The sequence below is a fragment of the Desmodus rotundus genome, chromosome 10 (genome assembly GCF_022682495.2).
Source record: "Desmodus rotundus isolate HL8 chromosome 10, HLdesRot8A.1, whole genome shotgun sequence".
NCBI classification, from domain to species: domain Eukaryota; kingdom Metazoa; phylum Chordata; class Mammalia; order Chiroptera; family Phyllostomidae; genus Desmodus; species Desmodus rotundus.
In genome coordinates, this window is record NC_071396.1 from 25,299,317 (window position 1) to 25,322,842 (window position 23,526).

The window sequence follows — 23,526 nt, forward strand, 5'->3', positions numbered from 1 at the left end:
CATGAAATACGTACAAGGAAATAAGATGGAAAAGAAATCAGTTACAATTTCTCACCACACGGAAGCATCACACACTGGTTGCAGCGAGGCGTGGTCCAAGTGTCAGACTTGAACGCTCGGGACAAATGTCCAAACTGTCGTCACACCGCTTTTTGTGTGAACAGCGTTTTGTCCTTGGTCGCTGTTCAGTTAGTAGGGACAGTGGCAGGGGGAGTAGGGAGTCAGTGTGTCCCCGTACACACCAAAAAAAAAAAAAAAAAAGATTTTTTCAGCAGTTAATTTTTTTCCTTGGGGAAATATTTGATCTGTTCATCTAACATACCATAAGTTTCTGTCATTCAATGCGTCTGCATAAATAGTTGCCTATTCTAGTTCTTAAAGTAAGGTCATGCAGCACTTCCTAATTTCTGAAGAGTGAGAATTATCAAAGGCAATTCGTTTTGTACATAAATGCTCACGGTTTCCTTTTTTCGTGAAAAATGTGCTCTTTGTGATTTTTGTTTCTTGCAAGAGTTTCTCAAGGAAGAGCCATGGAGCATTTCATAAAATATTCATTGGCTGGGAAATTTTTGTATGAAATGACATTGGAAGTATAAAAAACACCGGTAGGTAACCCTTGGAACAGTTAAAAATATACTTATCTTGTTTGTAAACTATCAAGGTCAGCTACTGAGCATCTGAGTGTCAGAGCCTTTCTGGTTTTCTAGAAAGTTCTTTGTTTTGTTTATCAATGTGACATCTTTGAAACGTCTGACGTTATATGTAGAAACATCAAGGCAATCGTATTTGTACAGATTATTAAACATGCAAAAATTTCCTGATAGTGCCCATGAATGGGAAGTCTCTTTGAGCTCAGTCCCCTACCTCCCCCCCCAGGGTCATACTCCATGGGAAGATGGCTCTCTTGGAGGTTGTGGGTGCCACACATCATTTTGGAGACGCGGCCCCTTTAATCACCGGTTCCCTATTCAAATACGTTGCCCAGTAAACCAAGTTGAAAGTGCCAAAGAGGACTGGGAATACAATTCGGGACATTTTGTCGATCTTGCTGATGCTGTTGTAAGTCTTTTTGCTTTCGGGGGTCTTATCTTCGGGAGGATTTACTGCGACTGAGGAGGTGTTGGCAGTCCCGGCTGGGGTCTGCTCCTTTGGGATGTTGGGAGGATGGGTCATCTTCCCAGTGGTGTAAGCGTTTGTGGACTTATTTAGTATGAGTTCCCGCTGCTTCTTCTGCAAAACATAATAAGAACGTAAGGGCATGCCCCCTGCAGGCAACTGGCAGCTTATTGCTAAAGGTTTATCTGTAAAGAGAGAAAGAACCACCGGCTTAGCTCTGGCCCAGGGCAGACCCCACAGGCTTGGAAGCCCACAACCCCAGGTATCTGGTCTTGGAGGTGAAGTTCTACCACAGATCATGTTACTTGTAGGGGAAAATTGCAATAGTGGTTACCGTTGCGGCAGTGGGTATGGGACCTGGCCGGAGTGCTGGGGCTGGTCTCTATTGTGATAGGGACCGGGTTCCACAGGTGGACATATTATTAAAACCCTGCAAGTGAACCCTTAGCGTGTGTCCATTTCACACCAGGAACAGTCTGCTTTCAATGAGTCAACACTAAGCAGGAATTACACTCCAGCTAATGATCTGCATGCTGAAGTATTTTGCAGGGGAACGCACCGACCTCTGAGATGGGCCATATTTTGCCATGTATAGTGTGCACTTTTCTGCCCAAATTTTTGAGGGAAAAATAAGGATGTGCGTTATACATGGATAGCACTAATTCCGTATCTATAAATGTTTTTAATTCTTTTATTTGAGCTTTGGTGTGAAACGTGTAACTCTAGAAAGCGATAATGATGTCTGTATGCAAAATACTACCCTGGAATATGATCATTGGGTTCGTCTCTAGATATAAATAAATGAATAATTGAATTTAAAAAATGGAAATGAAAGATACTTTTCCTGAAAGTTGGGGCCAAAAACATGGGTGCGCATTATATACGGCAAATACGGTACTCTGAACCGTATCAGCACTTAAGAGGGATGACAGATGGGTTGGGGCCAGGTGGATGGATGTATGAATGCATGGATGGATGATCGACACAAAGCCAGATGACAGATGGCAATGATACAGAGAACAAAATGTTAATGGCAGACAGGTTTTCACTGTGAAATTCTTTGAACATTGCTGGATGTTTGGAAATCTGCATGATGACATGTCGAAAAAATTCTGTTCCCTTGTCACAGTAATACAATCTCCTTACAGCAAATTTGGAAGGCGCAGGAGAGTGAATGAAAGAACATGCTCTTAGTGTCTTGGAAAAAAAATATCTGCACCCCCAAGTTCATTGCAGCATCAGTCACAATAAGCCAAGGCATGGTACCAACCTACCCGTCCGTCAGCTGATGGATGGATAAAGAAAAGTGGTACATATGAGGTGTGTCCCGACGAAGTCCAGCCATTGCTAATACAATGAGAATGGTTTGTCTGACATCAAGGTAACCCGGCAGCCAAGGTGAGTGGACTGGAATGCGCATGCGCGAACAATGACGATTTCACCGTACTAGTCAGTGGGGGCGGTAGATGGCAATGAGTGAGCATGTGTACTGTGCGGCCGTCACATTCAAAATGACTGAGCGAGGAGAGCAATGAATCTGCATCCAATTTTGCAGGAAGCTTGAACGTTCCTCCACAGAAACCATTCAGATGACTCAGAAGGCCGCAGCGATGGGCAACTGGTGACCAGCAGCTTCATCGTGACAATGTGCCTGCTCACGCATCACGTCTCGTGCAGAGAGTTTTGGTGAAACATCAAATCACCCAGGTGACTCAGCCCCCCTACAGCCCAGATTTGGCACCCTCTGTGACTTCTGGCTTTTCCCAAAACTAAAATCACCTTTCAGAGAGAAGGGATTTCAGACTATTGATGAGATTCAGGAAAATACGACGGGGCAGCTGATGGCGATTGGGAGAACTATGTCCCAAGGTGCCTACTTTGAAGGGGACTGAGGTATCCTTGTCCTATGTACAACGTTTCTTGTATCTTGTATCTTCTTCAATAACCTCTGTTTTTCATATTACATGGCTGGATATCTTCCGGACAGACCTCATGTATACAATGAGATATCACTCAGCTGTAAAAAGTAAGCAGATCCTGCCCTGGCCAGTATAGCTCAGTTGGTTGGAGCATCATTTGGTAAACAGAAACGTTGCCAGTTCGATTCCCCATCAAGGCACATACCTAGGTTGTGGGTTCAGCCTCCCATTGGGACGCGTGAGAGAGGCACCCGATCGATGTTTCTCTCTCACACTGACGTGTCTCTCTCTCTCTCCCTCCTCCCCTTTCCCTCTCTCTGAAAATCAATAAGCACGTCCCTGGGTGAGGATAAAAAAAATAAGCAGATTCCACCATCTGGCATTATACTAAGTCAAGTAAGCCAGACAGAAAGACAAACCCTGTACAATATCATTTATAAGTGGAATCTAAAAAGCAAAACAAACCAAAAAGACAAGAACAAGCTCGCAGACACGGAGAAGCAGGTCGGTGGTTGCCGGAGTGGGGAGTGGGGGCCTGCAAACGCGTGAACGGGCCCTCAGGGGCAAACGTCCAGTCACAAATAAACGTGTCCTGGGATGTAATGTACAGCGTGGTGACTGTTGTTTTAAAAAGAGAGAAAAGCAAAGAAATCACCGTTAAAACTAGGAGAAAACACAAAGCAGAAAGGAAGAGAGTAGGGCAGGTGGGAAGACAAGGGGAGCACACGTGGTATCAGCTGCAGGAGCCAGAGGGCCGAGGGGACACGGGGAGGGAGGCAGGGACAGTCCCCAGGCCGGAGCAGGGACCCGGGACCCTTCCTCAGACATACTGAGGCTCCGCCAGAATCTCCTAGAAGGAGCCCATGAACATAGCTGGCCAGCAGCCTACTGCTTTGAATGGCTTTCATTTATTCTTTTTTATCCTCACCCATGGACATCTTTTATCTAGAGAGGAAGGGACAGAGGGAGGGAGGAAGGAGGAGAGAGAGAGAGAGAGAGAGAGAGAGAGAGAAACATCCATGAAAGAGAGAGAAAAATTGATCAGTTGCCTCCTGTATGAGCACCCACCAGGCACTGAACCCTAAACCTAGGTAGGTGCCCTGACCGGGAATCGAACCCACACTCTTTTGGTGTACAGGACAATGCTCCAACCAACGGAGCCGCCTGCCAGGGCGGCTGTCACCTCTCCATGTAAGCAGGAAACGAGTGGGTGCTTTGGAAGAGGGTGATCTGTCCTCACAGCCTGTGTTTTGCTTGGTGGACAGTCACACAGAGCCACATGGATGTCGGGGTCCTGGAGGTGTGGCCGGGTCCCCCAGGCACGGCGGCTAGCATATGGTCTCCAGTTGAGGCTCCTCAGGGTGAACCTCAACTCCTTCCCTCTAGTGACTCTCGCTTCCTCGTTGTCCTTTCATAGGTGCGCATTCCTCAAGTCTACCTTGCACCCCAATGTCAGACATGGCGTTTGATTCTGGAGATCCCAGCAGGTAACAGGGGCACCAGTCTACCTCTCCAATGCTCTGCGCTTCGGCTACCACCATGCACGCTCCCTTGAGTGCGCCACGCATCTACCCGCTGATGTGCCTGTCTAGGATGTCTACCAGCATGGAGCCCTCCGCCCCATGGGGTGGGAACCCCAGTGCCATGCCTCCTGGAGAGCGACACTTAATCCTGCAGTTTCCTGCGATTTACTGAGATCCGCTGCTTACTCTGCCAGAGCAGCCCTGTTCCAAATCAGACAACCCAAGTCACCATCACCACGGCCCCCTCTCTGCGGATCTCCATTCAGACCTGAGGCAAGTGGTGCCCACGGCAGTGCTGAGTGGGACGCCGGTGGCTGCCAGTGACGGCCAGCCCGTGTGACAACCTTTTAGAGCGCTCCATTGGCCCAGGGATTCCCAGACTGAAGCTGGTGACCTACTTCAGACGTGGCTGCCTCCCATCCGCCATCGCTCCGCCACCCACCACCCAGGCCTTTAGTAAACACGGGCCTCCCAATAACAGGGCACTGGTATTGGGTGCCCCTCTCCCCCAGAGTCCCCTCTCGTTCTTCTTGCACACCCATCCTCCATGGCTCCCTCTGTCCCCAGGATCAAGGCCTGATGCCCCCGGGCAAGAATCCCCACAGTCCGAGGATGGCCTGCTTCCACAAATGTTATCCCAGCTCCCCACCAGCGTCCACTGCAGTTAGCTCACTCCCGGCTCCCTGCCTCCAAAACACACCCACTCCGAAGCTTTCAACTTGTCAAGATTCGCTTCCCCCATTCCTTGTTCTGGAAACGGCACAGGAGGGGTCCCATTGGGACTTCCTCCAACAGGGGGCGTGGGACTTGGGAAGTCGATCTTCGGGTCTGAGACCTAGGCGCGCAGGGGGCGCTGGTGCTTAGAGGCAGCAAGGATATGATGGGATGGGCGGCGGCCAGTCAGCGTTTCCTTCCACAGGGAAGGAAATGGCCGTGGTAAATGCAAAACCCAGCATCGGGGCGTCAGGTCAGAGCTGAGTGGCCCCAACAAAAACGAGTGTCCTGGGCTGCCAGCACCGGTGTGTGGTGCTGGCTGGGGCCCTGAGGACGCACGCAGGACACTTCCAGGACACCCTGCAGGCAGACTTTGCTAAGGACCCCTGACGTCTGACTTCCCCATCCACCCACATAACTCTGGTCTGCTCCCCTCTCAGAGCCAAAACTGAGCTCACTCGTATTTTACCGTGTATACTGTGCACCCACATTTTTGGCCCGAACTTTCAGGGAAAAAAATCTTTCGTTTTCATTTTTTTAATTCAATTTTGTATTTATTTATATTTGGAAACAAACCTGATGATCATATTCGGTGGTATTATTTTGCATACGGATATCGTTATGGCTTTCTAGAGTTACACTTTTAACGCCTAAGCATAAATGAAAGATTTAAAAACATGTATATAGATATGGAATTAGCACTATCCATGTATAATGCGCATCCTTATTTCCCCTTCAAAAACTTGGGCAAAAAGTGCACATTATACACAGCAAAATACGGTGTTTGTTTCAGGCATGCGATAATCAGCAATTTTATTTCTCTTCCGTGGGTGTTACTGTCACCTCCGAAAGGACCTGGCTGGCTTGGGATGTCGTGCAACCTTTTAGCTTGAAATAGTCCTTAGATGCAGGAACCTGTTAAGCTCTACATACAGGACATTTGATTATTTTGAACAGAGTGACGTTTCCCATGGTAGTGCCTGTGCGCTGTTAGGGGAACCCAGTTGGTGGAACTGGGGTCCTCTGCTGAGGTGCCCTCCCCGGTGAGTCATACCCTCTCCGCACGACCATAAGCCTCCTTCAGAGAACACACCATGCAGCCAAGGGGCAGAGAAGGAGCAGAAGACTGGACTGTACAACTGAAAACTGGACCCGTGGTCCTGACCAGGCAGGAGGTATTTCAGCAAAAGGCAAAAGGCCTGAGAAGAACATTCAGATGGTCCCCCGAGCTTTCTCTGGAACAAAGCTGGCGATTCAAAATGAACTGGAAATAGGAGCCGTGGTTAAGTAACACTTTGCAAGGGCCTTGGTATGAAGGAAGGGTCACTTGTTGGGGGCAGGGAGGTAGGGAGAAGACACACCTGGTTTTATATTTGAACGTAGAATCAGGCACGTTTTCTCAGCGAAGGGAAGTGGAAAGAAGGGAGAGGGGAGGACATGAGTTGGTACCTTGATCTTGGCAGCTTCCGAGGCTTTCTTGCCGTCCCAGGCCCAGCCTCTCTTAGTGAAGTAGTTGACCGTGGCGAACTCAATGAGCGCGGAGAACACGAAGGCATAGCACACGGCGATGAACCAGTCCATGGCGGTGGCATAGGCCACCTTGGGCAGCGAGTTCCGGGCGCTGATGCTGAGTGTGGTCATCGTCAGCACCGTGGTCACCCCTGGGGATGGGGGCGGGGACCGCAGAAACAGGGATCAGTGCCGGGGCCCAGACACAGTGGGACACCCTGAGCACAACAGACAAGGACAGGAAAGGTGCTGGTCATTTTATCCCTAACCCAGACCTCCCTCCCACTCAGTGGTTCCCATAACACTTAACATGCTCATATCGTTTAAAATATTGCTGCCCTGGCTGGTGTGGCTCAGTGGATCGAGCGCCGGCCTGTGAACCAAAGGGTCGCCAGTTCCATTCCCAGTCAGGGTACATGCCTGGGTTGCAGGTCCCCAGTAGTGGGTGTATGGGGCACATGAGAGGCAACCACACATTAATGTTCCTCTCCCTCTCTTTCTCCTTTCCTTCCCTTTGCTCTAAAAGTAAATAAAGAAAATCTTCAAAAAATATAAAAAATAAAATAAGGTGCAAAACTGCCGTTGTCTGCGGCATTTCCTCAATCCCCTGAGACTTTGCTTCCGGGCAACTCTGTTAGTTTGGCTCCAATAAATTCATACAAATTCTTACAGGTTTGGAAGTTTCTTAGGTTGACAGCACCAAACAAGTATAACGTCGCTGGTGTTCAGAGCAGCTGAGTCGCCACCCAGTATGACAGAGTGCTGGGCAGGGAATGAATGCTTAATGACGAATCTGTAGGCATCTCTGACTTTTCTTAAAATCCACTTAGTCCCTGTTCTGGGGGACGTGTTCTGTGCTTGACCTTGAACGAGCGAGCTTCTTGCATCTTCCTGGGTCTCTACCATCCTAATGTGCATTGAGAACCTCTAAGAGGAGACAGCATTTTCCACTATTTTTGTCCCATGCCTGCCTACTAATATCCCCCTAAAGAGCCTGAGGTTGGGGTGGGGTGGCATGGGGAGCTGCACACCTCCCGGAAACATTCCTGAGGCTGGCTACACTGGGCAAGGCAAGTGAAGCCAAGGGCAAGGTTGCAGCTAGAGAGGTGGTCCCATAGGAACACCTTGGGCCACACCTGGGACCATGCTAGGGGAGCATCCCCCTAAAATACAGGTCATTGCACTTCTTTCTTTGGAAGACATGGCGCCATACGAAGAGCTGAGGCCTGAACTGAGCTTTTCAGTTAAGGAAGACATGAGCGTCTCCATTACCACGGGTCACCTGCAAAAGTGCCTTCAGTTTCGCTCCTCGAATTCGAGGATAGAGCGGTTCAAGGTTAGAGGCAACGTCAGATGATGTCAGTCTGGCTTCTTGCCATATGTGTGTGGGGGTACATATCAAGTACACATGTGTGCAATAGGCATGTAGGTTTAGGCATATATAATGTACGATATTACCTATATAATTCATTACTATTGATTGCCACTTGGGGGTCAACTTTATACATTTTTAAAAATTGACTTGAGAGAGAGAGGCACACACATTGATTTGTTGTTCCACTTATCGATACATTCATTGGTTGATTCCTGTATGTGCCCTGGCTGGGAATCGAACCCACAACCTTGGAGTAGCTGGACGACACTCTAACCACTGAACTACCCAGCCAGGGCCCGGGGTTAACTTTAAAGTGACCTGCACATTTCACAGAGAACTGCCCGATAACATACAACGCACAAAGTTGGCCTTTGTGAGGCCTCTAAAAATACTGCGGCAAAATGTCACATAAGACAAATTGTGGGCAATTTCCAACCTCAGAAAAAGGCTCCCCGTGGAAGGCTTTTGAAAACAGAAACAATGACGAAGCGGACCATTATCCCCTGAAGCCGGGCTCAGAGAGCCATCCTAAACCCTAATCCTTTCACACTGGATTCTTCCTAATGGCTCCTTCGGTTTCAGGTCACAGAAGGGAACCTGTTGTCGCCGGGCGTGGTCAGCATCAGTCACAGAACACCGGCCCAGGCCCAGCTGGGGGACACTCACCGAACACGGTCCTGGCCGGGACGGACTCCCGGTTCAGCCAGAAGGAGACCTGCGACAAGATCACGGTCATTATGCACGGGAGGTAGGTCTGGATGACAAAGTACCCGATCTTCCTCTTCAGGTGGAAATGAGCCGTCATAATGGTGTATTCACCTGCAAATAAGCCCAGGAGCGCCGTCAGCCCGGCCCCCCGAATTCCGGCCATCCCCACGCCCAAGGCTCCCAGCTTGTGTCCTGAGTCCCGGGCCCTGCTCAAGTATTTGTGTGGTTTGGGCCAAGGACAGGATGGGCACGCGTGGATTTCTATATGGCCACTATTGTTTACGTCCTTTGACCTCCAGCCTCTGAAGAGCCTTTGCGCGCGGGTGCTTTTCCTGGGAAAATCAGATTTCAGTGCCTTCCTAATCCCCCCTCGCAATCTGTGCCCCTCCGCCCTCCCGCTGGCGCGGGCGCCGTCGGAATTCAGAGTTTAGCCTCTCCGCAAAGAGAACTGGGGACGCCACAGAGCCCTGTGGTGTGTGGAGGGGTCTCGCCCTGTTTCCCAGCCAGGGGGCGGGGCTCCAAGGAGCTGGGGGCGACCACCCCCCACAGGCTCCTGCTGGGCTAGGGTGACGGCAAACAGCAGCTTCTGGAGGCCTGAGTCCCCGCGGCTGCGCTCTCCCCACCGCCTGCAGGGACCTCGGGCCCTCTGCCTTGGCGATGCCCCAGCGCCTCCTCTGCATTTGCCTGGCCGTGTGGGAGGCCAGCGGGGACCTCCCGTTCATTGCCGAGAACGATGCCGCGCTGACGGTGAACTGGTAAGGAGCCCGGGGGCGGGGGCGGCTGTGTTTTAAAGGGCTTCGAGCCAGAGGCTTAGTTGCCATCCCCCGCAAGTGCACCTCCCCGGGAGGTGCTTTGAGAAGTGGGGGCACAGCTCAGTTGATCAAAGGACAAGAGGCCTTTGGCTGAACAGTAAGGAATACATGGTGTGGCTGAACTTGAAGGAGGCACAAGGGGCTTTGCAGCAGGAAAGCAGACCCCACGTGGCACCCTCTCTGGGGGGTGCTCCACCGGCTGGTGGGCAGAGTTGGGGCTTTTGACGCTGCTAATAACCCAGCTCCCACGCCTGCGGTTGGAATGGAGGCCTGGCGCTCAGCAGGGCCAGCTGAGCGCCTGTCCCTGAGTGCCTTTGGTCACAGCACGCCAAACGCCAGAGGTGGATGGAAACATTAAGACCACAGGGGGTAAAATCTGCCCCCTGACAGAGAAGGATACAGCAGCTCTCTGCAGCGCTTTGTGACCAGCTGCGGCAGGGCACAGGCCCGCCACCCTCCCACCTGCAGCCTCCCGGCAGGTGAGAGCAGGTGACAGGGACCCAGGCTCCGTCTGTCCCTCCCAGACGAAAATACAAACAGGGACACAGAAAGGGGGTGAGCCTGTGTAGGAGCCACGAGCAGATCCCGTTCCCTCTCTGTAACACCTGAGCTCAGGGGACATGCTTTTCTGCTTCTCTGCAGGACAGTTTGAAATTATTACCCTACTTTAAAAATTCTTCGTTGGTGTTTTTCTTTCTGCTTTGTTTTATTTTTGAACTGACTGGAGCCACATCAGATAACGTCACAAAGCAAAGACCATCTTTTCAGAACGCAAATAGAGGCGGGAACCTCATTTACAACATTGCGCAAGACTAGATGAGACAGCTCCAAACAGCTGCATTGTCCATTAGCATCACAATTCTTCCCCCCCTCCCCCCCCCCCCCCCCCCCCCCGCATTTCTGCCTGGCCACCTTTTCCCTGATTCCCATAACATAGCACCTGTTTCCTCTTCTTTTGCACTAAGCATGCTAACCACAAGGTGAGGCTGCTGTCCTGTCCCCCCAGTACCTGCCAGGATCTCACCTGTCCCCAGGACGTCCAGTGATAGTAGGTAGGAATATAGGCCTACGTGCTTTCTGCCGCCCCTGGGGTTGGCAGTGCTGAGAAAGTGGGGTGCTGACCAGGGGCTCCCCTGAGGGTGTCCTCTGGGGATTAGAGCTCCTGCTGCAATCAGGGCTCACTCCACCCTGTTGCCCTTTTCTCCTCAGCCGCCTGGAGGCTCTGAGTCCTGCCCTGCCCACAGCCACACTTTGTGACCCTGACTGCTGCCACTGGGCCTCGTGTGGCCAGGAGGTGTCTGCAGACACCCCTTGCAGCCTGAGGAAGGGGAAAGCATTCATTCCTGGGGACACCCACCCATTTTGCGCCAGGTGAAGCAATAGGTATGGCTCCTGTACGCCTCTCAGGTCAGCCCCACATGTGTGGGAGTGAGAGGACCTGCTACTTGTAAGGCCTGGGCTATTTCTGGCTACTTGACTGTGCTTTCCAAAATTCAACCCCAGGGACGTCTTTTCTGAAATGTTCTCAGTGGGAGGTGGGAGGGCAGGGAATCGGGAGTATTTGCAGGACACGGGCTACCTGTCCCTTGTGTGTCTCAGGGCAGGGGCTGTGTTACATAAGCGAGTCTGCGTGGCCTCAGGCAGGGTCAGTGCTCACCGGGGCCTGTGCATTTGGGGGGTCATTGCATCGCCGGTTAGTGCCTGGCATGTCCCCTAACGCCACTGCTGCAGCTGATGTCTCTGAGTGCAGCTGCCAGGAGGGAGCCTGACTCCGGCGGCTGCTGGCTGCCAGCGCTGACCCACAGCTGTGCCCAGATCTCCAAGGAGAGCGGGCGCAGGTGGGACAGGACGGGCGGGCTCCGCCCAAGCTCCCCCGAGGGCACGTCCCGCATGCGCCAGGCCTCACCCGTGCTGGTGCTAATGTTCTCCGTGCCCACCGTCTGCCCCATCAGGTGGTACTGGTTCAGCCTGGAGCCGTCCTCCGCTACCACCACTGACTTGGTGGTGTCATTGGTCCAGACGTAGACGACTTCGGAGTTCGGGTACGCGTCTGTGTGGGGGAACAGAAAGCGGCATAAACGTGGTGTCACTGGAAACCTGGCACAAGCCTAGGAGCAAGAGAGATGTCCCAAAGTCCAAGTTCAATGGTAAAGCGGCTCCACTGGTTGGGGCGTCGCCCTGTACCCCGAAAGGTTGCGGGTTCGATCCCCAGTCATCAACCGATCGCTGTTTCTCTCACATAGACATTTCTCTGTCCCTTCCTCTCTCTCTAAAAATCAATAAACATATCCTCAGGTGAGGATTTCTTTAAAAAAAGAGTGTGCAGCGTGGTCCGACCAGGGCAGAGCCCCCACTATTCAAGTGTTTCCATTTCTGAAATACCAGTGCTCAGAAACCAGTACCCAGGATTTCCTGGGGTGTATTTTTTGGGGGACGCTATTGCAGGGGCTCTGAGACCCCAGTGCCTGGGGATCCCCCAGCTCTTTGGCACCCGGCAAGTCACTTATGCCCTATGCCTCGGTTTTCCCACCTGTAGAATGGGAAGGGGGTAACAGCACCTCCTTCGTGGGCACCCGGGGTGCACAATGACATCATGCCTGCAGCCCCAGGAGCAGCTCGGATGGCATCCGCTGCCATCCAGGCCACCTGCAGCAGCCACCCTGCTGTCCTGGTGGGAAGGTGGCCTGGCGGGCAGGACCTTCGCGCCCTGGGGTCACGCCTGGGAACGTCAGGGTGCATGGCAAAAGGCCCCATGCAGATGGAATTAACGCCGCATGCCCTAAAATCGGGAGATTGGGCTGCATTATCCCAGGCGGCTTGATATAATCAGAGTCCTTCCAAACAGAGAACATTCTGCACCCCGCTGACACCAGATGTTGGCCCTGTGACACCCACAGCAGAGAAACCAGGCCCCGCTGCATTTCTTCCCACCAAACTGTGGGATAATGAATCTGCTGTTTTATTGGTTTGCTTTTTCCAGCTTTACTGGGATATAATTGGCTCGCGGTATCGTATATATTGAAGGCGTACAGTGTAACGACTTAATACACTATAAAGCGATGACCACCATAAATGTGTTCTCGTAGGTGCTGAGTTTGTGAGGACTTCTTGGGGCAGCAACAGACAACTAAAACGGGCAGATGGAGAACAGAGTCGGCAGTCTGCCTCCTAGAAGAGGCAGACAAGCATAAGACGTGTAACGAGTGAGGTGTAGGAAGCGCTATGGAGAAATGAGAGCTGGAAAGAGAAAAGCGTCACAATTTTAAAAGCGGGGAGTCTGGGAAGGCCTCACTTAGGGGACCTGAGACAGAGCAAGAGCTGGTCCCGCGCTGTTAGGAAAGTGAACGTGGCAGAGAGGGAACTGCAGGTGCCCAGTGTGCCTGCAATTGCCGAGGGGTAGCCAGGGGGCGCTGTGGCGGCCCCGGGCGGAGAGCAGAGGCAAAGACCAGACAAAACCGGGCCTGGGGCCACGTTAAAGCCTTTGACTTTTATGGTGAGCTAGCCTAGGAGACACGGGGGGTTAAGCAAACACGTGGCATAGTCTAACACTCTGTGAATGGGCCGCTCTGGCTGGGGGGGGAGAACAGAAAGTAGGTGGGAAAGGCACAGAAACGGAACTGCTTAGGACAAAGTGAAAATGCTCCAGACGAGAGATGCTGGAAACAGAGAACAGAGATCGGGGTGCGTTTTACCGGGAACACCCATCGCGAGCCGCGAGAGGAAGAACGCAGCCTGGCCGGGCAGCTGGGAGGGTCCCTTGTGCTAATAAGGATGGCACAGACCTGGGAAGGACCTGACTGGTGACAAGCCAGCAGTTCGGGTGTTGACGCATCCCGAGTGGAGAGGCCTATGCGGGGCCCACCCGGGGATGCTGAGCACACAGAGGGTGCAAGTCAGGAGTTCCGGAGAAAGGTCCCAGCATACAGATGTCACCTGAGGCGCTGCTGGGAGGTCACCTGAACAGGGAGTGTCGGTGGAGAGAACAGGGTGACTTCCTAGGGTTCCCTGGGGTGTCGAGTCTGAGACGGTGAGGAGGGAACAGGAGAGCCACCAGAGAAGCGGCCACCCTACTGGAAGGACACAGGGAACGGGCTGCCTTTGATGGATGGGGAGTGCCCAGGGGACCTCGCGGGATGTGGCACCTGGGCAAGAGGGGCTCCTTAGGAGAGATGGGGCCCTGGCCTGGCTTGTTTTGAGGATCTAATGGGCTCATCTGTTACAGTTGCCTCTTGAGACAGGTAGAAGCCAGAAGAGTAGGCTCCTGACTAGTGTAGCTCAGTGGATTGGAGCATCCTCCCATAAACTGAAAGGCTGTGAGTTCGATTCCCGGTCAGGGCACATGCCTAGCCTGCAGGGTCAGTCCCCCATCAGGGTGTACGAAGCAACCAGTCAATGTTTCTCCCTCCCTCCCTTCCTTCCCCTCTCTCTAAAATCAGTGAGCATGTCCTCTGGTGAAGATTAAAAAAAAAAGAAGAAGCAGTGTAGATGTTTCTTTGCCTTAGTCTTGCTTTAGGTGCAAAAAAGTATCCATACTTTTAAGAAAGCAAGCATGTAGGTAGGAAACGCTGAGCTTAATATGGAGGAAAATGCCAGAACCTTCAATGCTCTCGGCACACAACTCACTGCAACCTGCTCTTCCACCCACAAGGCGGTCCTCTGAATTTTATAATTGTCTCATTGTTTGCTTCGTATTCTACCTTCCCGGAAGGAGTCACTAACCAAAGTAGTTTTTGGCTTTGCCTGTGTCTTCTCTGTGAAATCAGTTTAACTGTTTTTATCCATATCATTCATGTTTTCTTTACATTTTCTGATACGCACTTTTTGACTGTCTGGTGCAAATACCTCCTTCAAGTCTGTGGCGATTTTGCTTTGCTCATTTTTTCCCCTTTTTTGATAAACACTAATTTTAACGAGTCAGATGTATCGTTTTTTATCTGTCTGCATCCTATTTCAAAGGCCCTCCTCTGTTCAGAGGTCCTTGGCACAACCCACGCCAATGTCAAAGTTGGAACAAACACATCCTCTTCCAGCCTTAGGGCCTCAACCTCCAGGATCTGACTTCTGTAGATATTTTCACACATAAGCATCCAATCGCATTTCATCCATGAGGTTTGCTGTGTGGGCACCTAAGTCATCACACAGCCCCCCCACCCATTTCCGGGCTGGGTGTGCCGGGGCCAAGAACGTTCCCCTCACGCACGGGGCTGCTCTCGGCTGGGTGCTCGGCTCTCTCCTGGTTTCACTGGCTCCGTCATAAGAGACTTTAGGAAACACCCACAGCTGGAGCACAGCGAGGTCCCCCTGTGCCTTCTGCCTGCTCATCCTCTGGCCCTCCCTGCGCATGTCGGGACCCCAGCTGGTTAAGCTTCCCTAAAAGCCGCTGATGAGGCTGCTATTGCAACCAAAACCGATCGAGAGATTATAGACTGAGGACACACGCCATCTACGGTAGTGCCCTGTCTTCCCCGGTATCGGGGTCTCTGTACTGTGAGCACCTGACAAGGTGCTTTGATTGCCCGGGTGTCTGTTTCTAAGACATCCATCTGGGGGAAACACGTCGCCAGCTGTGTGTGACGCAGTGACTCGCTACACAGCTAGGTGAGGGGCCAGGCCGCCCCACCCACAAAGTGCCCCTTTTAGAAGCCTGATGACTGATAGCATCAGTGACCCCACTTTTCCCCGATTCTGGCTCTTATGTTTTCCATTTGCCAATAAGGAGTGGGCCTGGAGAACACTAGGTACCCCAGCCTCGACCCCAGTGAAGACAGACTCCCAGGTTCTCTGCCTGTAACCTCGCTGTGAGGCCCCGGGAGGGCCCTGCACCCTCTAGGACGTGTGAGCGATAACCCTTGTTTATTCAGAGGTCCCTGATGGTTGCATGTGAGATGTCATCACAAGACCCACAAGGACTGATCCAGCCACAACATTGTCTCAGGTCAGTCGGGGAGGTGATGGTGGGGGGCGCGCAGGGTGCTACTGGGAGGACTATGGGCCCACGCAAGCACCCCAGGCATTCCTAGCAGATAGCATCACTATGGATAGAACAGGTGAGTTCCTCAGGCATTTCTAGCCGATATAGAATGAGACCAACGCCAAAGTCTTGTAAGATGAAATCTCAGTCAAAGAAGTTGTATCTTTTTTTTTTTTTGCTAGAAGTCTGATACTCAGCTCTCTCCCCAAAACCAGTGCCCCCTGACCCTGAACAAAGGCCCCATTGGCGGGGCTGGGGTCCTATCTGTGAGAATTAGGGAGGTGATTCTGATATTTATCTGCCTATTAGTGAGGCATGACATGGGAGGGAATAGATCAGACCCGTTCCTGCGATTGGTCAGACACCGTGGCTGCTACACCTAACTCACACTGCCGGGGTGGGGGGTGTTGAGGGGTATTCGTGTCACGCTTCTAAAAATTCCCATGACCTGTTTCCAAGATTCAGACAATATGGAAGTGCGCTTTGCACACGGGCAGCCTGGGAGCTCTCCTGACACAGCGTGTTCTGTTATAATGTCCTCTCTCCCCCGGGGCACACACAGCTCCGGGTGACGGCGCCCCCCCCCACCTTGGGCGCCTGCTGGGATGGTGGCTTCCTGAGCAGGGGTCCTACTGTGGAAGTGCCACAGGAAGAGGCTACAGAAGGGCCATGGCATGGGTCACTTGGTGCCGCTGGATCCTGGCGGGGGCCGGGAGTGGGGACAGACAGTAGGGGGGCAAAGAGGCAGCATGCGGCTCCTGACTGGCCCCAGACTGGCCCCAGAAGGCAGCTTGCGTTCCTGGCCCCCTAGCCTCATGCTTCCCACAGGGGACAGCTGCTGAGCTGGGAGGCTGGCCTGCCTCGAGGGCTGCCTTTGCAGGGACACGCCCCGTCCACGGTTCCCATCCATTTCCCAGTCCATGGCGGGGCTGTGAGTGTGACCCCTGGACAATGGGAGGAAGGGGACCCCCAAGCCTGGGCAGACTCGAGGTGGCTGGGAACTGTGAGTCCTGAGCTCATAAGGAACTCACACCTCAGGGCAGGGGGGAGGAACTTCCGGGGACACAGACCTGTGTCTGAGGGCAGGAACCCACCCCCCATCCTGGGGAGCTGGCGACTGGGTGCCGAGTCTGCTCAAGGACGGGGCGGTGGGGGGCCATCAGGACACGTGGAACGACGTGGAGACTGGCAGAGGTCTGGGGGTGCAGGGGCCTCCTCTGGTGGCCTGGGGGACATGAGGGTGCAGACGGGAGTCCTGGTGGGATGTGGAGGCGCAGAGGTGGGTGTGGGGGCTAGGACAGGCCTGCGCTTCCCACAATGGCAGATGGCTCTGTGGCTTAGCGGCATGTCGACCGTGAAGCGTGTCTGTGCCGCAGGGGTCCCTGGCTGCGGGGGAGGCTGGCTCTGTCACCGGCAGACCCGGCTCGCTGGACATGAGTCCTCCGAGCCTCTTCCTCCATTACTAGCGGGGGTGCTGGTGAATAATAATGCTTATCTTACAATGAAGTCCCCCCCCCCAAAATAATTGTAACTAGATCAAAGTTAGCTGAAATCACCAAGTGATATATACACGTCATTTACAATGCGTACTTATGATTCATCAGATAACAGCTTTTCAAACTGTTAGTATTAAAGGTAAGCGTTCAATGATCTATTAATATTGATAGTGCTAAGAGCATTAATAATAACAAGGGCCAGCGTGGCCTCCGGTGTGCTGGGCCATATGGCTGAGCTCTGCTCACCAGATTAAAGGTGGGAATAAATGCCCAGTCCTGTGCGTTTCTGCTCTGGCATTGAGAAGCACTAAATTCCTCTTTGCGACACCGGTGCAGCATCAATCTCGGAGCCAGGGACAGCAGTAAACAGGGCAGTCGCTCTGCCTGCTCTCCTTTGCAGTGATTGAAAGCTTCAGAACCATAATCCCCGCCTCCCGCAGACCATCCATCTGCGAGCCAGGCAGGAAGGTCTGACAGGTTTCCACTCACAAGGGACTGGGGCATTTGTCACCGCCTTCTGAGTGGCCCCTTGCCCTGAGCTGACACGTCCTGTCTGTCCTCTCATCCTGAGGTCTCGGACCCTGAACAGTGGCTTGGTGCTCTCAACCCAATTCACAAGGCCTTTCAGAAGCAACGGGGCTGCCTGTGAGTGAAATATGGCGCGTGACTTTAACCTTCAACCACCCATGTACGCTCTGAGCCTCTATTTGCAACCATCCATATGTTGGGGGGAAATAACCCCCATCTCCTAGGGACGCTAGGACAGCCTGCTCATCAATGCCAGGTAGCCAGCATATGCTTGCCACACAGTAGGTGCTTAATAAGTAGTAGCTATGAGAGATGGAACCTGCGTTGGCTGGTGTGGCTCAGTTGCGGGGAGCATTGTTCCACGCACCGAAAGGCTGCAGGTTCGACGCATTTGGGAGGCAATTGATGAATGCCCCTCTCTCACATTGATGTTTCTCTCTCCCTCCCATCCTCTCTCATTATTTTTTTGAAGATTTTATTTATTTACAGAGAGGGAAAGAGAAGGAGAGAAACATCCATGTGTGGTTGCCTCTCCCATACCCCCAACTGGGGACCTGGCCCGCAACCCAGGCATGTGCCCTTGACTGGGAATCGAACCCATGACCCTTTGGTTCGCAGTCCGGCGCTGAATCCACTGAGGCACACCCGCCAGGGCCCTTCTTCTCTCTTTAAAAGCAATGAAGAAAATGTCTTTGGGTAAGGATTAAAAAAAGACACATAACCTCGTGTTGGGAAGGATTTTTGCTTGGTGTCAAATCCAGCCTTAGGAAAAGATCTTGGTACCTGAATTCCCTTTCTAGTTGTTGGCCGCAAGCAAACCGAATGTGCGAGGACCACTGGTTAGCCTCACCCAACAGGCTGCGGGGACACCCAATAACCAGCCAGGAAAACTGGTTCACTCGGTGCATTCATTGCCTATGATGCTAGACCAAATGCAGCTTAGGATGTAATCAGTAATTGGAGTTTTCGTGATCTGCAAACATACAGAATTTGAGCTCTCAGACACCCGAGTCTCAGCCTCGCTCTCCTAAAACTGGGGGTCTCCCACCCTCCCGAGCCTCAGTCTCCTACTGCCCAAAACAAAGTCGACACCTGACTCACCAACTGCACAATCTGGACTAGAAACTCTAAGATATAAATATGTATGGGTAGGTTATCTCAAATGGCCTGTTGGACACCCAGGACCCCGGCATTCCACCCAGCAGCTAAAATTAGACCAGCGGGCTGGGCCTTTCTCTTCGCCCCGAAATAACCGAAGGACGTGCTGCCATCTGCAGGTGGAAATGAGCAGATGACATTTCTGTCCCGTTACCAAGGAAGCGACAGCAGGAAACAGACTTGCTGGTCAAGTGGCGCATCAGCACCCACAGGTAGGGAAACCGCCCCAACTGGGATGACCCCATGAGAAAGGAAGGACAAAGGACTGTCACCCGCTGGTCTGGTCACGGACAGAAGTGAGAGAAGCAGGGCAAAGGTCAGGAGCGTGAGGAGGAAGTCCTTCCACGCCCCTGCCCAACCCTCCATAAACTGATTGGCTTATTTCTGTTCAAATCAGCAGGTCCTTCCGATTACTTTTGATTTGCTAATGGGGAATAGCACTTCCCAAGTCACCTGGGCGTGTGATGGCACCTGTGACTCCTGTCCCTCTTTGATCCTGCACACCCACCTGTCACACCAATCAGCTCTCCTCGTGTCTAGCACTTACTTATGGAAGTTCCTAGCTCCTGGGTTCGCCACCACGGTAGTGAGTTCGGCACAGCCTCTCCTTTGCGCCAAAACATCACCTGCCCTGCCTCCTAGTTTTACACTTCTGTGGTTCCAGTCCTTCCTGGTTCCCCAAAAGAGGCACTCAGCACCCCGCTCACAGCTCCCCTGCCATTTATCCTTATTTCGGTTACACCTTGTTCTAGTCCAGTCCTTTCAGGGTCACTTTAAAATATCACCCCCACAGCAAGCTTCCCCATCTGTAAATTCCACCTGGGTTGCAGCTGCTCCGATGTTTAACCTGGTCATCCGTGGCGTCTCTAAGACCTCCCAGAGGGTGCCCTACATTCTAAACCAGCCACGACAGGTTTACCGGGGAGACGTCCCCGTCTAACTTAGTACGCATTTTCACAAACCCATGACTTAGTCTAGTATTGAATGCATCACTCCACAAATAAAATGAACAAAAAGAAATTACGTTCTTTTTCCTTTTCTAAATAGTCTTTTTCTTTAAAGGATTTTTAAAAGATTTTATTTATGTATTTTTAGAGGGGGGGGAGAAAGAGAGGGAGAGAAACATCAATGTGTGGTTGCCTCACACGTGCCCCCTACTGGGGATCTGGCCCACAACCCAGGCATGTGCCCTGACTGGGAATCAACCTGAGTCCCTTTGGTTTGCAGGCTGGAGCTCAATCCATTGAGCCACAGCAGCCAGGGCTCCTTTTCTAAATAGTCTTGATTTGTCTGCCAAAGGCAAGCCATGCCGTTGTCTGTAAGGAATTTCCTTACAGACTCGACACGTGCCTGTATAAGCCAGAGCTAATTTCGGCATCAGTTTGCATCCTTGAGAAGAGACAGCAATAAGGGCCATGTCTGTCTATTCAGTTAGCCAATAGCGAAGTCCAAGCATGTGGCTCATTAGAATAATGACACCTATTTGCATTCCTTTGTCTCCTGACAGCAGAGAGCTGTTGGGTGGCTAATTTGAAACTCATTATACTATCACATTTAGCCCCTGCACGCTCATGGTATGAGTGACCTACTTGGCCAGGAAGCTATTTTTAGTCAATCCAAAAAATTAAAAAAAAAAAAGACAAAACAGGGAAGCAAAACACTTAATTGAATAACATTTCTTCTCTTAAAATTATTATGTTTTGTCCTGGCTGGTGTGGCTCAGTGGACTGAGCATGGGCCTGCGAACTGAAGGGTCCCTGGTTCGATTCCCTGTCAGGACACATGCCAGGGTTGCGGGCCAGGTCAGGTCCCCTGTAGGGGGCGCGAGAGAGGCATCCACACACTGATGTTTCTCTCCCTGTCTTTCTCCCTCCCTTCCCCCTCTGTCTAAAATAAATAAATAAAATCTTTTAAAAAAATTATTATGTCCTGAGCTGAAACCCTATGAATTGAGGAGAGGTGAAGCGTCTGCAGTTTTCCACCTCTTGATAGTTGAAGAAAACCCTTCCAATTGTTTTATGGGGCATAGCAATGATATTAACAGCAGATATGAAAAAAGATACCCAACATCTCAATCAAAACCATCGTCAGCTAAAAATAAACTTGGCACAAGAGTTCAAAAGCTCAGGAAACAAAAGCACCGATTGATCATAGTTTGATTGAATGTAGAAGTGGTGTGATTCTGTGGATGGGTGTTTCCGCTTTGAATGTGATAAAAGACTTAACTGCAGTAGGTAGGCCATGAACTACGAGAGAACGTGGTGAAAAGGATTAGAGAGGAACCTCTTGCTTTTGGTGTTCTCTGCCCCCTGCACACAATAGCCATTAAGTCTGAATATCGCATTGATTGAACTTATTTAACGAACGATGAAAAGAATAACACTCTCCCTTTTAGTGTTTCGTCTTTGATCAAATGAAAAGCACAATTTCCATATACAGAGAAGGGCATCATTTTAAGTCCTACAAGTCATTCTCTTCTTGGGAACACAAACAATTCACTTTCCTGAAGGGACGTGAACCAGCGATTTCTAGATGAGAGGCCTGAGGGATCTTTTGAATGTTTCGATTAAGGCAGCAATTAATTTAAATAAATCCTGCTGAGAGTTCCTTTTCATTATACTGCATCTCCCCCTCCCCCCAAATAATATGTTTTATCTCTCCATGGCATTTCAAGATCATAGTTTGAAAAAAAAAAAACAGATCATTTCCATCCAACCTAATTTGGGCTCATCACACACACTTACCTCTCCTAATTCCAAAAAATCTCTTTGGAATGATAGAAATAATATGACGTGAAACCCTGGGAGCCAAAAGATGTTCTCTGGCCAGCAATGGTAGAATGGCCGCTATTAGATAACCACTATTAACTGAGGGTACATTTGAAAAATAGCGCCCTGAAGGCACTGGAGTGAGAACAGAAGAGACTGAAGGGAGTTGGAAGAAAAGAATGGCTTTTCGCTTCAAAAGCTGTGAGTTGGCCCTGGCTGCTGTAGCTCAGTGGATTGAGTGCCAGCCTGCGAACGCAAAGGTCGCAGGTTTGATTCCCAGTCAGGGCACATGCTTGGGTTGCAGGTCAGGTCCCCAGTAGGGGGTGTGCAAGAGGAAACCACACAGTGATGTTTCTCTCCTTCTCTTTCTCCCTCCCTTCCTCTCTTGCTAAAAATAAATAAAATCTTTTTAAAAAATTAACCCTCTAATTTCATAGAATCCATAGTTTCTGCAACGTGACATTGAAATATCCATGAAAGAATTCAAAATTATGAAATGTAAGAGAAAAGCGGAAAAAAAGGTCTTGTAGTCAAGAGAAAATACCATCAGTGCAAAGTGGCCCCAAGAGGACTCAGAGCCTGGATGTAGCATATGGAGATACGAAAGCAGCGCTTCCTCCAGTGATTAAATGTGCGAAGGAGAGGATGTAATGTTTTGTAAAAAAAAAAACAAAAAACTGAGAGTAAACCTTAGCCAAGACGTTGAAACTAAAAGAACCAGATACAAATTCTAAAACTGGGAAATCTAACGTACTGAATGAGAAATTATCTACAGGAGTTTAAGAGCAGGTTGAAAAATGACAGAACGGTCCGTGAACTTGAAGAGCGAGCCATGGAAATTATCCAACATAAAGAACAGAGAAGGGAAACACAGCTTAAAAAAAGGAATAGACCCCCGGGGAGTTGCAGTATTATGTAAAAAGGTACAATACAAATAAATAAAACTCCAGATGGAAAAGAGAGGACGGAACAGAAGATATTACAAGGAATGATGGTCAGCCTGCCTCAGATTTGGCGAAAGACATAAATTCCCAAATTCCAGTGGCTCGGCAAACTCCAGGAAATATAAATAAAAATAAAATCTCACCTAGGGAAACTTCTGCTCTGGAAAAATGGAAATGCGTTTTCCCCCGTTCCTCCCACTAAATGCAACTGGAAACACAGGATGTTGTGTATGAAATAAATACAGGACGAAGCCGAGAGGTCGAGAGAATGAGGCAGACGGGTCTTAGGGCCTCGGCAGGCACGGAGGAGCCTGGCTGAGTTCTCTGATCCCTTCTGGCCACACACACTCCAGACTTGGGGCTGAAGAAGCCGGCCACTTGGAAAGGCCAACCAGAGTTCTGCCCTCACCAGGTGCCCCCGCCACCCAATGAGAGGCAGCAGAGAAAGTCAAGTGCGGAAGGAGCCCATGCCCCATGCTGTGCTGGAGGCCACGTGGGCACCCTGAAGTTGCACATTAAACCAGAGGTAGCCAGTTCCTTCTGGTCCTTGTTGGAGCTACGTCAGAGGAGGGTCAGCGATCGCTCGGCCCTTTGCCACTGCTCACTGGCAGTGAGGCCTGTCCATCCTTTCTGCCTGAGGTGTTACCGGAAGATGCTCAACATCCACATTTCTACCAATGTTCTGTCCCAGACTATTTATGAATTCGCTAAGCAGATAGAGGTTTTCTCTCCAGTCTCCTCTTTTCTTTCTCAGAGCTCTGCGCAGTCTCGGCTTCTTCTCGCATGCACCACAGAACCATGCAGCCATTCTCTACACACTGCCCGGTTCTAAAGCCAAGTCCACGTTCTTAGGGCTTTGTTACAGGCAGCACCCCACTTCTCAAAAACAAGCAAAAGCTGTACGAGTCAGGCTTCTCCAGAGAAACAGAACCAATAGAATCTACAGGGTCCGGCACAAATAACGCCCCTGTTTTATTACAAAATC

General features: G+C 51.1%; 2 protein-coding genes across 3 annotated transcripts in view; one reads left to right on the plus strand and one right to left on the minus strand.

Annotated features, from left to right (window-relative positions):
* Positions 1 to 23,526, minus strand: part of GABRA5 (gamma-aminobutyric acid type A receptor subunit alpha5) — a 57,814-nt gene continuing 34,288 nt past the window's right edge. Inside the window, exons 6-9 of the mRNA XM_024561767.4 lie at positions 11,583 to 11,726; positions 8,823 to 8,975; positions 6,722 to 6,933; positions 1 to 1,230 (exon numbers count right to left, since the gene is read on the minus strand). Coding sequence (XP_024417535.1) covers positions 928 to 1,230; positions 6,722 to 6,933; positions 8,823 to 8,975; positions 11,583 to 11,726 — 812 coding nt within the window. The 3' untranslated portion in view covers positions 1 to 927. The remainder of the gene's footprint in view (positions 1,231 to 6,721; positions 6,934 to 8,822; positions 8,976 to 11,582; positions 11,727 to 23,526) is intronic.
* Positions 9,298 to 23,526, plus strand: part of GABRB3 (gamma-aminobutyric acid type A receptor subunit beta3) — a 230,266-nt gene continuing 216,037 nt past the window's right edge. For both annotated transcript variants that reach the window (XM_045196638.2, XM_053913233.1), the window contains exon 1: positions 9,298 to 9,619. In XM_045196638.2, coding sequence (XP_045052573.1) covers positions 9,522 to 9,619 — 98 coding nt within the window. In that variant the 5' untranslated portion in view covers positions 9,298 to 9,521. The remainder of the gene's footprint in view (positions 9,620 to 23,526) is intronic.